The sequence below is a fragment of the Anabrus simplex genome, chromosome 5 (assembly GCF_040414725.1).
Source record: "Anabrus simplex isolate iqAnaSimp1 chromosome 5, ASM4041472v1, whole genome shotgun sequence".
In the NCBI taxonomy this organism is placed as follows: Eukaryota; Metazoa; Arthropoda; class Insecta; order Orthoptera; family Tettigoniidae; genus Anabrus; species Anabrus simplex.
The window spans coordinates 397,043,772-397,060,654 of NC_090269.1; the positions used below are offsets into that span (position 1 = coordinate 397,043,772).

Below are 16,883 nucleotides of genomic sequence, written 5' to 3' on the forward strand. Positions count from 1 at the left end.
CTGAAATTTTTTTCGAACTTAACCTTTTTGGTCTGTTCTGTACTTAAATTCTGAAATTTTGTTATTGGTCCTCACTACTAATGGTGCCTCGCGGGTTATTTAAGTTCGCCTTAAGGTATTCACTTGAAATGGGAAGTCCATATGGACGGAGTTTCTTTATTTAAATTTCTTAACAATTAGACTTTCTTGAAGATATTGGAAGGTATTCATTGATTAATTTATTCCTGTTATTATATTGTATTTTATTCTTGAGAACCACCATGGTGATTTTCTATAAATTAATTAGCCATAAATCTTTTCTTGTGGCTAGCTCGCTTGGGTATTGTCTGCCATTTTTCTTCTATTCAATGTCATGGGATCGTCATGCGAAGGCTCCGACATTTTGAGAGATGAGCGTGTCTATTGTTTTGATCTGTTATTGACTAATACCCGAAGATGTTTTTATCTTCTTCTTCTTCTTCTTGGTCTTGTTGGATGATCTGAAATATGTGTATGTTGTCTGACAACTAATCTGTGAGAATACATTGGTATTAGTTAATTTTGCTCCGTTTGCGAATGTAATTATATTTGTAGCATAGCATGTTTAGTGTTTTTGCTCTCCCTTCTGAATTTGTCATTCATGTGCTATATGATATTTAACTAATTTTCAGTCAACGGTGAATTTGTAATCTCTACTTATTTTAATGAATGTTGCAGTATTAATCCTTCGGTTATTATTTCTTCTATTGTTCTAAGAGAACATTTTGAAGGGAGGCATTTGAAGCTATTTTCAACTTGTTCAATTAATTAAAACTACACTATTGAAGAAGGTCTTCAACTTTAAATACTTTAAGAATTTATGATTAGAATTGGACTGGAGGTCTTTAAACTAAGTATGACTCTTACTGTCTCTTAATTAATTGGGGATCTGTCCAACCATATTATAATTGATTAATTAGTTAATCTGTCGTACATTTGATTTAACTATAATTAACTTCGATCGAAATTTTTTTCTTGAATAATGATAATTAATTTTCTTTTTCTTGTACCAAATTATTTTGACAACGCTTTTAAATTACCATCACTAATTAATTAAATTATTTGTTGAATCTCCCTTTAAAAGGTCTTCTCATTTTAGTTCATTTCACCTAATATATTAACTTTGATTAGCCTGGCCTCTTTTGGGATTATTAAAACTTACGACACTTATTGGGAACGGCTGAGATACACTGACTGACAGAGCAAATGCAACACCAAGAAGGAGTGGTCAGAACTTTATGCCAATTGCAGGGTAGACTGACGTCACTGAGGTATGCTCATGATGTGAAATGCGCCGCTGTGCTGCGCACGTAGCGAACGATAAATGGGACACGGCGTTGGCGAATGGCCCACTTCGTACCGTGATTTCTCCGCCGACAGTCATTGTAGAACGTGTTGTCGTGTGCCACAGGACACGTGTATAGCTAAGAATGCCAGCCCGCTGTCAACGGAGGCATTTCCAGCAGACAGACGACTTTACGAGGGGTATGGTGATCGGGCTGAGAAGGGCAGGTTGGTCGCTTCGTCAAATCGCAGCCGATACCCATAGGGATGTGTCCACGGTGCAGCGCCTGTGGCGAAGATGGTTGGCGCAGGGACATGTGGCACGTGCGAGGGGTCCAGGCGCAGCCCGAGTGACGTCAGCACGCGAGGATCGGCGCATCCGCCGCCAAGCGGTGGCAGCCCCGCACGCCACGTCAACCGCCATTCTTCAGCATGTGTAAGACACCCTGGCTGTTCCAATATCGACCAGAACAATTTCCCGTCGATTGGTTGAAGGAGGCCTGCACTCCCGGCGTCCGCTCAGAAGACTACCATTGACTCCACAGCATAGACGTGCACGCCTGGCATGGTGCCGGGCTAGAGCGTCTTGGATGAGGGAATGGCGGAACGTCGTGTTCTCCGATGAGTCACGCTTCTGTTCTGTCAGTGATAGTCACCGCAGACGAGTGTGGCGTCGGCGTGGAGAAAGGTCAAATCCGGCAGTAACTGTGGAGCGCCCTACCGCTAGACAACGCGGCATCATGGTTTGGGGCGCTATTGCGTATGATTCCACGTCACCTCTAGTGCGTATTCAAGGCACGTTAAATGCCCACCGCTACGTGCAGCATGTGCTGCGGCCGGTGGCACTCCCGTACCCTTCAGGGGCTGCCCAATGCTCTGTTTCAGCAGGATAATGCCCGCCCACACACTGCTCGCATCTCCCAACAGGCTCTACGAGGTGTACAGATGCTTCCGTGGCCAGCGTACTCTCCGGATCTCTCACCAATCGAACACGTGTGGGATCTCATTGGACGCCGTTTGCAAACTCTGCCTCAGCCTCGTACGGACGACCAACTGTGGCAAATGGTTGACAGAGAATGGAGAACCATCCCTCAGGACACCACCCGCACTCTTATTGACTCTGTACTTCGACGTGTTTCTGCGTGCATCGCCGCTCGCGGTGGTCCTACATCCTACTGAGTCGATGCCGTGCGCATTGTGTAACCTGCATATCGGTTTGAAATAAACATCAATTATTCGTCCGTGCCGTCTCTGTTTTTTCCCCAACTTTCATCCCTTTCGAACCACTCCTTCTTGGTGTTGCATTTGCTCTGTCAGTCAGTGTATTTGCGCTTTAATTTTCTTAATTATTGATGTGTACGTTTCTTTATTTTTTGGTATCCAATTTTGTGCAACACCACTGCGTGTAGATACTCTGAAGGTACGCGATACGCAGCAAAAACACTAAACACGAATTTCAAAGGCCAGATGGAGGAACTCGAGCTAAAATAAATGGAAATTTTAAGTAAGATCATAGGACAAATATACTTCAAGAATGAAACACTACAAGAAAATTAAAAATCTCTCAGATACTGTGCGAGAAAGGAGGATAATTTTTACGGTTATATTCTCAGAATGAACTCTATCAGATTAACCAAACAAATCTTTGACTTCTTCGGTGACCTCAAAACAAAACCCAACTGGTTTAAGGAAACTCAAAAAGACCTAGTAGAATAAAAATATACAGAAAATTTACTATTCGATCGAACAGCTAAAGTAATAAGTAAAGACGAGAATATAAGGATCCAAGACAAATCTACATTAAAGGCCAAATCTATTATCACGGAAGACGAGTAGAAATGAAGATCAGGAAGACTGAAGAAATACTGGGCACGAAGAAAAGAACAAAACACAGAGAAATGATTGATTCATCATATCCCACAGGGGGTGAAACGAAAGAAGAAGAAGAAGAAGAAGAAGAAATACACAAAGGCGAAATAAATAAATTAACCGTACTCACATAATTGAAGTATAATTTCCGAAATTGTCAAATATATACTGTAAAGTCTCCTTCAATAAATTTCATGTACTTCTGCAATGGAATGACTTATTTGAGCTTCATTACGGTAGGAATATTCTCACATATTATAAACTGTGAAAACAATACGTGCTTCTCCCAGTGTATATTGTTACATGAACAGTAATTTTGAATTCGTAATTCACACTAACCTTCAAAACTATTGCTCACGTCTTGACATCCAGGCTGGCGTGCTACTCCGCCGTTCACAAAAATGTCCACCGCTCCAGCTTTTTGCAGAGTTCCATACATGTGCCCATCTGTGTGAATGGCCTCCACGCAATCGGCATCTGTTTCTAAGATGTTATCTACGCATTTTTCCGGTGGGTAGAAAAGCGGTCCAGCAGGATCCAAAGCTGTGAACCAAAGGTAATCATATTATGAAGTGCTACGATGCTTACATATAACGTGGGTACAGGTGGGATGAGGAAAAATCGACTTAAATTTAATAGCGCACACTCAAGGTTTAAATTTGTTATTGGTATTTACAGGAAACAGAAACAGGCAAAAATACCTAGTGCAGGGTATTATCTTTGTTTGCTAGGTGATCATCCTGACTTCCCTTTGGAGCCTCAAGAAGCACCTCCGTAGATAAAGTGATTACAGGAATACCCGTTATTTATTCTTTATTCCTTATTATTATTTTTCTCTAGATCACAGTAAACAAATACCAAATTGATCCGTTGAATGAGAAAAATAACAGCTTCAACTTTAGCCACACACACACTTCTACTAACTTAAAACAAACAGACATAGTTAATAGATCTACAAGAAAGAAAAGAACACCACAGATTTTAGGCAAAGACAAAAAGAAAAAAGAAAAGAACGCCACATAATAACCTACTGTCCGGCCGAGTCATCACCCCTGGTGAGAAGACGGCCACCCTCCCGATGATGACCCGACCGGCCCTGCCCGTGTAGACCTCCTGAAGGCCCCAAGATCTAACCAGATGACAATGTTTTCCCTCTCACCATTCCATTTCTAAACGTACCCCTTGGACATGCCATGAAGTCCTTCGGATACTCCGGATATGTGACTCCCTCTGATAGGGTCACCCAGTAGTCATCCTCAGTGTTTTCATGTCATGTCCAGCCTAAATATATTTGTCTTGGGCCCTTCCCCACCTCAACTTCTTACGGGTGAGTCCTCCTCACCCTTGTCCCTCTTCCCTTGCACCCTTGCCCCTCTTTCCTTGCCATATACACCATCATTTCTCTATACTTACTAAATGACACATAAACAAACAAATGGCCCACGGTCATTTCCCTCACTGAACCGTTGGCCATAGAAAGAAGAAGAAACATACACAAAGAAAGGCCAGCACATACTTAAATATAAACATAGCATACCACATATGCAATCTCAGAGCAAGACTAGACCTTCTAACCACTGTTCTTGTCGACACGGCACATTCCATCACCGCCATTGTTCTTCTGCTTGACCTACTCCGGATTGCTGAGCCCAGACAACCTTACCTCACCAGCCGTGTCTGTGTTTACATTCTCCATCTCCTGTTGCAACCTCATCCTTGCTTCATCCTTGCTTAATCATGCTAAATCTAATTCAAATACCAAGCCATGCTCTACATTAAATTTGCCATCTCGTCCACAAAACCACAATTTGCCAACTCTCACAAATACATATAGACCCCCTATGTGCTACTTCTCTAAAATACAATATAGTTAAAAGACATACACCACACACCCCTCCATCTCCTCAATTTCGCCACAAATAGATTTACATAATACATAATACCTACACCATCACCTCACCCTACTTCTCAAACACCCCATTACATCACATCACACACACTTCATTATTTACCTCTACCATCACCTCTCAGCCAATACTTTAACTTCACTCTTTAATAATTTATTACAACAATAAATACACTACCACTCTTCTATACTACTCCAGTACCGCATTTCAACATCTCACATTAAATTTGCCATCTCATCCACAAACCACAATTTGCCAAACTCTCACAAATACATACAGACCCCTATGTACCACTTCTCCCAAATACAATATAGCCAAAAGACACACCTCTACCATCTTTTCTCCACCTCCACCTTACAGCAACGAATACACCACACACCTCTCCATCTCTTCAATTCCACCATAAATAAATTTACATAATACACAATACATACACCATCACCTCACCCTACTTCTCTAACACCCCATTTCATCATACCACACACACTTCATTATTTACCTCTATCATCACCCCTCAACCAATACTTTAACTTACTTCTCTAACACCCCATTTCCTCATACCACACACACTTCATCTCCCACACCACTTTTCAACATCCAGCCAACTTCACTTGCCACTTCCTCGATCCTTCATTCAATACCCACACATATTCATACTCCTTGGACATGTCATGAAGGAATACCCGTTGTACTGAAGCCGCTGTGATGTGGTGACCTAAGCATATTGTGATTTTGAATATTGTTTTATGTAAAACTGTGGGATGATAAATAAATAAAAAGTAATGATAGCCCAAATCTGTGGTGTAGTGGTTAGTGTCATTAGATGCCACCCCCGGAGGTCCCGGTTTCTATTCCCTGCTCTGTTATGCAATTTCAAAAGTGGTACGAGGGCTAGAGCGGGGTCCACTCAGTCTAGGGAGGTCAACTCAGTAGGAGGGGTAGGGGGATTCGATTCACATCTCTCCCATCCTCGAAGTCGTTTTCCGTCGTTTCCGACTTCTCCAGGCAAATTCCGGTATGGCACCCAACTTAAGGCCACGGGCGCTTCCTTTCCTCTACCTTGCCTATATCTTCCAATCTTCCAGTTCCCTACAAGGACCCTGTTCAGCATAGCAGGTGAAGTCACCTGGGCGAAATACTGGTCCTCTTCCCCAGTTGTATCCCAGACCAAATATCTCACGCTCGAGGACACCGTCTTTGAGGTGGTAGAGGTGGGATCCCACGCTGAATCCGGGGGGAAACTAAACATGGACGGTAAAATTACTAAACAAAGATAATAATAATAATAATAATAACAGCAACGGCAGCGAATGAAAGAGCACTGGGCAAAGATCAAAGCCCGGAGAAGACAGCTGAAATAACGTGGTCTTTAGAAGGAAAGAAAAAAATACCGTAGCTCTAAAATTGCGGGAGGCTTAGGAAGCGGTGGGGTTCGGGTCTGACGAGATACTTGGGAACGATCATACAAAAAGGTCAGTTTCAAAATGCATGTGACATATTTCTATTTTTTATTAATGGACTAAATTATGTAATAAACCAGTGGATAAATAAATAAAACCAGGCCACGTAAACATGGAATTCACCTCGGTAAATATATATTAATAACGAAGAAAGAATTTTAGCGATAATTGAATTAAATAAAAGAGTGCCCTGTGGTGTAGGCATAGCGTGCTTTCCTCTTATCTGGAGGCTTGGGTTTGATTCCCAGACAGGTCAGAGATTTTATCTGGATCTGAGCGCTGGTTTGATGTCTGCTCACCCTACGTGATTACATTTAAGGACTTGTCTGACGGTGAGGTAACGGTTCCGGTCTAGAAAGCCAAGAATAACGGCCGAGAAGATTCGTTGTGCTGACCGCACGACACCTCGTGATCTGCAGGCCTTAGAAGGCTTAGCAGTGGTCGCTTGATAGACCAAGGCCCTTTAAGGCTGTTGCACCATGAGGTTTGGTTTGGTTTAGGGAACTCAAAACACAGACTCAACGAAATATAGTTAAGATAAGTGCAGAAAAATCAAGTCTGAAAGGCTAGAAGAGGAATCTGCTAACACCTCAACCCGTTGTACTGGGGTACGGTTGCTCAAATAAACGGCAGTAAATCCTAAACTACCCTGCAACTGGTGGGAATAAAAGCTGCATTCTAAAAGAGCACCATATTTGAAAGGTGAAGAGGATTGCAAAGGGAAGACACTAAAATATATTTTCTTTAACAATTTCTTTAACAATTGGCTTTACGTCGCACGGACAGAGATAGGTCTTATGGCGACGAAGGGATAGTAAAGGGCTAGGAGTGGAAAGGAAGCGTCCGTAGCTTTAGGTTCAGCTCCAGCATTTGCCTGGTCTGAAAATGGGAAACCACGGAAAGAACCATCTTCAGGGTTGCCGACAGCGCATGGCCAACTCGTTCTGTAAACAATTTCTAATACCTAAGTTCGCCCTACGTGGCGATACTAAGAAAGGGCTTAAATTGACAAATATTTGCTCTATCACATCCGGAAAATAGACAATGATATTACCCACATGATTTAACAATAAAATAGGATAGTGTTAATTGCCAACTCCCAAAATTTACATGATAAACTTACATTAAAAAGGGAAATTCCTCAACCAAGAAGCTAAGGACTTGTGATTGCTTCTTAAACAGTCATTTTTAAGTTTTCCCACATCTTCGCCCACCCACCATTCTCGGGAACGCTTTCTCACTCAATGCACGCAAGACAAAATCCATAAGTAGAACTTGGTGTTGCTTTTAGAGGATCCAACCAGCCTGCGGGCTGAGGATTGACAGACAACATTTAGGTAGTGGTCCAACGCTGGACGTAAAAGCCTCAGTTGCTACAACATATAGGAAACTGAGGTCATACGATTATTATTATTATTATTATTATTATTATTATTATTATTATTATTATTATTATTAATAGAACTAGTGGATCCATGCCGCTCCGCAGCATTAATTATAAATAGGTCATATAACTCGTCTCGATATGCCTGTCGCATCATATTGTTTTGCCTGCCATTTTCAATTGTTTTATGAACATTTAATTCGGGTACACAATCTATCTATATATATAAAGTACCTTGTCCTGACTGACTGACTGATACATCATCGCCGAGCCAAAACTACTGGACATAATGAAATGAAATTTTGGAGATACATTCATATTAAGATGTAGGTGCTCGTTAAGGGAGGATTTTTGGATATTCCGTCGCTAAGGGGGTGAAAAGGGGGGTGACATTTTAAAATGAGTGTATCTATATCTCAAAACTTTAAACGGTTTTTTTTTTTGCTAGTTGCTTTACGTCGCACCGGCACAGATAGGTCTTATGGCGACGATGGGACAGGGAAGGGCTGGGAGTGGAAAGGAAGCGGCCGTGGCCTTAATTAAGATACAGCCTCAGCATTTGCCTGGTGTGAAAATGGGAAACCACGGAAAACCATCTTCAGGGCTGCCGACAGTGGGGTTCGAACCTACTATCTCCCGAATACTGGATACTGGCCGCACTTCAGCGACTGAAACTATCGAGCTCGGTCTTTAAAAGTTTACACATGTGAAAATTGGTACTTAGAATCTTCTTTAAAAATAAGGAAACACGTATTTTTTTGTTTTCGGAAAATCCCAATAGGACGGGTGAAAAAGGGCGAAAAAGGGATTGAATACCTTTAATCAGGATACCGGTACTTATATCTCAGAAACTGAATATATTACAGACCTGAAAATTGCTACTTTTGATCTCTTTTAAAAATAAAGAAACACGTATCTTTTTGTTTTTGGAAAATCCAGTTAGTGGGAGGGTCAAAAGGCGGTGAATTTTTAAAATGAGTGTATCTATATCTCAAAACTTTGAAAGCTTACAGATGTAAAAATTGGTATTTAGAATCTTCTTTAGAAACAAAGAAACATGTACTTTTTATTTTCGGAAAATCCAAATAGGAGGGGTGAAAAAGGGGTTGAATACCTTTAATGAGGATACTTAAATCTCAGAAACTGAAGATATTACAGACCTGAAAATTGGTACTTTTGATCTCTTTTAAAAATAAAGAAACACGCATCTTTTTGTTTTTGGAAAATCCAGTTAGTGGGAGGGTGAAAAGGGGGTGAATTTTTAAAATGAGTGTACCTATATCACAAAACTTTTAAAGTTTATAGATGTAAAAATTGGTATTTAGAATCTTCTTTAAAAACAAAGAAACATGTATTTTTTATTTTCGGAAAATCCCAATAGGAGGCGTGAAAAAGAGGTTGAATGCCTTTAATGAGGATACTTAAATCTCAGAAGCTGAAGACATTACAGACCTGAAAATAGGTATTTGGGATCTCCTTTAAAAATAAGGAAACACTTTTTGTTTTTGGAAAGCCCAAATAGTGGGGGGGGGGGTGGGGGGTGGTGGTGGTGAAAGAATGATATTTAGAATCTCCTTTAAAAATAAAGAAACACGTATTTTTTTGTTTTTGGAAAATCCAATTAATGGCGGCTAAACAGGAGTGACTTATTGGGGTGATCTTTTTGAAAGACTATATCTACATATTATCTGAGAAACGTAGAATGTTACAGACGTAAAAAGTAATATTTGGAATCTCCTGTAAATGTAAAGAAACGTAGGTGTATTTGTTTTTGGAAACTCCTCTTAAGGGAAACTAAAAAGGGGGTGAAATTTTAAAATGAGAATTTCTACAGTATATCTAAAAACTTAACGTGTTACACAAGTGAAAAATTGTATTTTTAAAACGTGCAATTTTTAGTTTTCGGAAATACCACTTGGGTGGAGTGGGGGTAAAAGTCACTGAAAATGGTGTTGAATTCTTTTAATTAGGCTACTGTTATCTCAAAAATGAAGATGTTACAGACGTGAAATTTGATATTTGGAACGTGCTTTAAAAGTAAAGAAACACGTATTCTCGGAAAATCCAATGAATGGTGGGTGTGGGGGGAGGTGAAGGAATTGAAAAAATAATTGACTTAATTGTATGAGAGTACTTACATCTAATAAAAAATAAAGTTGTTAGGGCCTACAGACGTGAAAATTGGTATTTGGATCTCCTTTAAAAACAATGAAAAGCCCGTTTTTTGCAGGAGGGAATCAATTTGGGGGGCGGGAGTGAAAAGGAGTTGAATTCCTTTCATGAGGACACATAAATCAAAAAGTGAAGAAGTTGCAGTCTTGATAATTGGTATTTAGAAGATCCTTTACTATTAAAGAAACAAGTATTTTTTCCCGGAAAATTCACTTGGGGGTGGGGGGGGGGGGGGAGTGTGAACGTGAAAAAAAGTGAATTATTTTAATCTCAAAACTGAAGGTAATAGACGTGAACATCGGTGTTTGGAATCTCCTTTAAACATAAAGAAACACGCCTTCTTTTAGTTTTTTGGGGTGGGGGGTAAACTTAACGGCGGTGGGGTGTAAAAGGAGGTGAGACCAATTGATTTTACTGTTCATTATGTATTCATAAGGAGCCTCCGTTGCTCAGGCGTCAGCGCGCCGGCCTCTCAGAGCTGGGTTCCGTGGTTAAAATCCCGGTCACTCCATGTGACATTCGTGCTGGACAAAACGGAGGCGGAACAGTTTTTTCTCCGTTTACTCCGGTTTTCCCTGTCATCATTCATTCCAGCAACAGTGTCCAATATTTAATTTCATTTGTCATTCATCGATCATTGCCCCAGGGGGGTGCTTCGGCAGCTGACACAATTCCTATTGTCGCCGATAGATGGGGGCTTTATTCATTCCATTCCTGACCCCGTCGAATGACTGGAAACAGGCTGTAGATTTTCGATGTACTTATCCTGATCATAAACCGATCTTTTATGATCTCTCCTGGGATCGTTTTCAAGAGCCATCTTTTCCTTCGGAGAACGTTCTTAGATTACAGTAGATTCCGCTGGCATATAAATAACAATTTAAACACATTTGAAATAAACGATAGGAATGAGATTGAACGTTCAAATTTTTACTTCTCTAATAAGTTCAATAATGTACGGAAGTATGTCATTCGTATGGCCAGAAATCCCGCACACTTGGCTACGCGCGACAATGGTGCTGGTCACATAGTCAAAAATGACAGTGGCAGCAGATGTAATTTACCGCCAAGTAGCGGTCTTGCATCTTGCTATGGGGTCCAGAACATCTATAATAATAATAATAATAATAATAATAATAATAATAATAATAATAATAATAATAATAATAATAATAATAATAATGTTCTGGACCGTCGTCAAATGTGCGGACCGCGCTGGAAACGGGTCCGGGACGGGTAATGACTAAGAATGCAGTCCGGCCGCGGGTTCAGTATCGCCAAGGAACCCAATACGACACTACGCTGGATCTCCTGAAAGATTTGATCCATATTAAATATGCTTATAAGAAAAAATGGCAAAGATTTAGGGACCCAACTGACCGGGTGGAAATTCTGGACCTAGCCCGGGAAGTACTAAATCGATTGCTGGAAAGAAAGATTGAAAAAAGGGAGGAAACTTGCCGTAATCTATTAGAAAACGAGCCAGATCACGAATTTTGGCGAATTCTCTCAGGAAAAGAGTCAGATCACGAATTTTGGCGGATTCTCTCAGAAAACGAGTCAGACCGCGAATTTCGGCGGATTATATATAAATCAATAAACATTCAATTTTAAATTTCAGTATAATACCGTAGCGAAGCACGGGTATCTTGCTAGTCTATATATATAAAATAACTTGTCCTGACTGACTGACTGACTGACTGACTGACTGACTGATTCATCATCGCCGAGCCAAAACTTCTGGACGGAAAGAAATGAAATTTTGAGGATACATTCATATTAACGTGTAGGTGCTCGCTGAGGGAGGATTTCTGGATATTCCGTCGCTAAAGGGGTTAAAAGGGGGGTAAAATATTAAAATTAGTGTATCTAAATCTCAAAACTTTAAAGGTTTACAGATGTAAAAATTGGCATTTAGAATCTCCTTTAAATATATAGTGAGCCGTATCCTGCCGGCCCATAAGAGATACTCGCATTATTATTTGACATAATATGTAAATTTTATTGATATGAATTGCAGTCATATTGCACCCGCCCCTACCCTAAAAGGCACCGGCATTGAATCTACAGGGTCGCACATGGGTCAAGAAAAATTATAAATAAATAGGCGCTGAACTAAAGTAATCTTAAAGGCGTACAGGGGAGGAGAAGCGGGTCATACTTAACTAGAATGAGAATACTTTCGAATTAAAAATTTAACTCACAAACCGGTTTATTCAACCTTAATGATGATGGGAAACGGCGCATTAAGATACACTGATGAACTACATTAATATTAATAATTGTTGTGAATTATCATGTGGACGTCTGTCCATTATGCTTGATAGAAATGAGTACGTTTATAGCGAAGCGATGTATCGTGACATGAAGCGAATGGAAAATTTTACCATAACCCTGAGGCTATATTATATCACTATCACATAAAACCAACATGCACCGACAACATGTCTGAGCAATCCCTACTCTAATGAAGACCTAGATTTCCCAATGAAATGACGTGAAAGAAAAATGCACTCATATGAAACAACACCTGGGTTCGAACCGACCCTCGCTAGTATAGACATTGCCAGGCTGATGGACAGAACCACCGCTGACCTTATTTACAATCAAACATGACACAAAGAACACATAAAAACATACATGATATGCAGCAAAATACGCGAGGCACTTTAATCTTCCTTCTGACGCTGTAGGCTTCCAATGCCTACGTTGAGCATCGAACTGACAACCCCTTGTGATGAAGACAGGGTCCTTTAATCCCTATCTATATTATACTCAAACAATTAACAATGATTCACTGGCAAACATTAGCATTATCGGCCGGGTCACTTGTTAATAAATCCACTACTCTGGCGGGTTGAATAAATCACATATTTAGCCGTTCAAAGAGGCCAACTTCCCTTTAACAGAAATGTCCCTCCTTCCTCAGCTACGGGACACCCGCACACAAGAAAAGAAACACAACTCGGGCAAGGTCGGACGGCCACGTCCGCCACCCCAAGGGTCAATAGCCCACATAACAAGCGTAACATTCCCTTTCAAAAGGAAACAAGAACACTTCACACTGAAGTACATCTACAAGATAATCTAAGGGCTCATAACTCGCGCAGATCACCTTGAATTCAACACATATTTTCCCAACAGTATCACGTCACTTTCACAACGCGACTCCGGTATTACAATGCTAATATTTGCGCGATCATTATTATTATTATTATTACTGCCATTCTACATGACTTACCCGCTGCTTTGATCATACCTGGTCATCGTGCGGAATCTACTTAGCAATTACAATATAATTACGTACTCGCACAGCAATTAACATCTAATTACTAACTTCTAGTTAATCGATGGTTAGCACCTGGTTACTTTATCGTCACACGGCAATACATTAATTAATCAATTAATATTCACACGGATTGCTATTTGACACTCGCATTATAATCACATCCTGGTAAATTTAATCACATAATCAATTTAAATCATAACGCTTCCTATCTAAATATTTCAGGAAGTGGGGCTTTGGTTGTCAGTTCTGTCGGCGCTTCGTAGTTCCGTGCCTTCACACCATATAGTACTTACCATTTTTACTTGCCATGCATTTATCAAATTAGAATAATTACTCTAATTAATAACTACTCTAACTGCAATCCCCTAAACTCATTACTACCGGTCTTCTGAAGCAAATAATCAAACAAAATCTCCCAAGATAAAATAATTGAATAAATCTCTACCACATGCAAAACTAAAGTATTATATTCTCTAAATTATTTACAATCAATGACTCAGACCTGTCGTCGGCTTCCTAAACTAAGAATTAACAACTACGCGCCCATTTCGGCGCTTTATTTCAACTGGACTACATCTTTAACCTTTTATAGCGCCAGCTTACGATAAATATTTCCCATCCCCACTAGGCATGCCAGATATGAAAATCAACACTCATCTCTATCACATGACGACACCTTCGTCATTTCAGGAGGTCCATCCTGGGCTTACTCTTGGTCCATGGGCACCGCGGTGATTACTTGCATTTCCATACCACCTTGAAGTTGAGAGTCCATGGTTCCTTGCTGGTGGAGCCGCTGGCAGTAAATCCTGTGCACAGAGACGTCACTGTTTAATTCCACACTCTGGTTAACAGCGTTCAACGTGAACGTCCGGTCACGATCTCGGATACGACTACGTAGTCCGCGGTTCAGTACAGAATCCCGTCTATCTCTCAGCCACTATTCAGTCTGCCGCTACGTAATACTATCGTGCTATAGTAATGATAATAAAATTACTTTCAGCACTGAGTGTTCGCGACACATCACGGTTTTATAAAAAGTTAACACTGGTGTCACGGAGACCAAATCTATACACTGTTTATGCGAATTCTATTATTTCACTTGAAATTGAAGTTAAATTCACTTGAACAAAGAACTAATGATGGCTTAACCAAGCATAGGGTTCGCCGTCGATAAGCCGCGAGTCCCGAGTGACGCTCTTCCCTTACTGCAGTGGTTTTTACCAGGGAGCGATTACCCTTCCAATAATAATAATAATAATAATAATAATAATAATAATAATAATAATAATAATAATAATAATAATAATAATAATAATAATAATAATAATAATAATAATAATCGTATGGCCTCAGCTACCGTGTGCAGACATTTCAATTTGACGCCATCTGGCTGTCTGCTCGTCAATTTCGACGTTCCGTTTTACTCTAGGTCCCCACTAGATGGCAGACCGAGTAAACCGAAACTCTCTTGGGCGTCTATGGCTGAGATTTAATGAATTTCGTCGGGTAATCAGCAAATGTGTCACCAGAGATCTTTAACATGCCGACATCGTACGACATGGAGTGTCGAATGGACTTTTTTCCGCCCTTCAAAAATCCGACTACCTCTGCCGGGTTTGAACCCGCTATCTTGGGATCCGGAGGCCGACACTCTACCGCTGATCCACTAATTTGCGTGTTGCCTATCCACGGCACACTTGAGGTGTAATAGTACGGCTAATCAGGTGACCAATATTTAGTTGATGTGATTGAGACATGTCCATTCAATATCCTTCGGTGGATCTCCTTTAATTAATTAAAATCTGCCCGGCTTCCTCTACCACGCGGGGTGAACTCCCTCCGTCAAGGACGTGTCATGAGAATAAACAGATGGCCCCGGTACTTTTCCACGCAGAAACAACACAATATTCTTTCTTCTTCTGAAAGTTATCAAGAAAGGGGACATTAGACACTCTAAATAAATGTCCCAGTGACATTTATCCCTTTTAAATCGGGAGACGACTCCAGAATTCGAGTTTTATTAATTTCTAGATCGTAGATAATTAAGTTGGCTAGTCCGAATTCAAGATGGCTCCTATATTTCCTTTCGAAAAAGTTGGTTTCCCCTCATTCTCTGAGTCTTGAGGAGGGATGTCTTCTCTCGAGTGATGTCACTGGGAATCCCCATTCATAACCCCTCCCGGGTCCAGATGGGCTTGCGTTCCACTGCGGGGCCCCGCTACACAAAGGACAATATGGCGCAATAGGTCGCAAACAAAGAAATCTCGTAAAATAACTTTAAAGGACTCAATTTATCTATCTTAATGGTATGAATATTAATTAGTTTCGGTATTACCTGTATTAATGATATGAATATTAATCAATTTCAGTATTGTTTTCCTTAAATAGCATTGCGTGCGTAATTACGAAGATCAATATCAACCAAAGGTCCTTAGATCATGCCCCTGTCGGGTTCATTATATGGTAAAGTAAGGAATCGTAGGATAGCTGAGACCGGAAGTTTATGGAGCCATCAAGTCGCTGGTTATTGCCCAATACTTCCTCGGGACCGTGAGAATGGCTTAGCGTCACTAGGAGTTGGCACATTTCGGCACGTGTACAAGATGCTGACAAAGCGAAATATTCAGCCAATGAGAACGTGAGGATATGGCAAATATGGAGTCTACATCGCGCGAAGTCATAATCACAGGTTGACCAACGTGTACAGTTGCTTGAGATAAATTCTATTATTTGGCGAATTTCCACAGGTCTATAAGTGAAATATAAACAGGAAGACGGTATAAAAATTATACGAAGAGATTTGGTATTATTTGAACTGTGTTTTATTGACATGTTATAATTGATATTTTGTCATTATAAATGGCAAGCACTCTGATTGGTGGTTTGTCTAGACAAGCGGGAATCCCATAGTTGCAACGGCGTTACCTACGCTTCCTTAGCACCCCAAGCTCCGGAGAGCGTCACTCTGATCGGGTAGTTTGTAGAGTGTAGAAGTGCGACTCTGATCGGGCAGTTTGGACAGTGTAGAAGTGTAACTCTGATCGTGGATACTGACGCGAGGTGGACGTTGTTCGATGTGCTCAGAGTATTGTACTTAAAAGTTGCCACGTGAATATATCATTAACAGAGCACGGTTAATAAGACCAATAAACAGTATTTCAGTCGTGCTGTGGAATAAAGTAACTGATGCAGAGTTAATTGCAAATTATATTATCGCAAAGTTCACTACCAATATATAGACGGTGATAATTAGCCGCAGTGTAGAAAGTGCAGGAAAGACGTTCCATTGTCTCATATTTTCGTGTCGGTCGCGTTTCGCGAGGAACTCTCGATTCGTACCGTGTGCCGCTCTCAAAAACTGTGTACATAAACCCTCAAGTGTAAAATTTACAGTGTATTTATATGTCAGTGGCTGAGATTATAGCCACAAAAAGGGTTGTTCGGCACGTGCAGAATTGAGCGGTGAAGAGATATTCATACAAAGCCTTCGGTGTTGC

At 40.6% G+C, this 16,883-nt stretch overlaps 1 protein-coding gene across 2 annotated transcripts in view; it reads right to left on the bottom strand.

The window, feature by feature from the left end:
• Window positions 1–16,883, bottom strand: part of LOC136874999 (phospholipase A1 1) — a 102,237-nt gene that overhangs the window by 37,051 nt on the left and 48,303 nt on the right. For both annotated transcript variants that reach the window (XM_068227950.1, XM_068227951.1), the window contains exon 5: window positions 3,511–3,714. In XM_068227950.1, coding sequence (XP_068084051.1) covers window positions 3,511–3,714 — 204 coding nt within the window. The remainder of the gene's footprint in view (window positions 1–3,510; window positions 3,715–16,883) is intronic.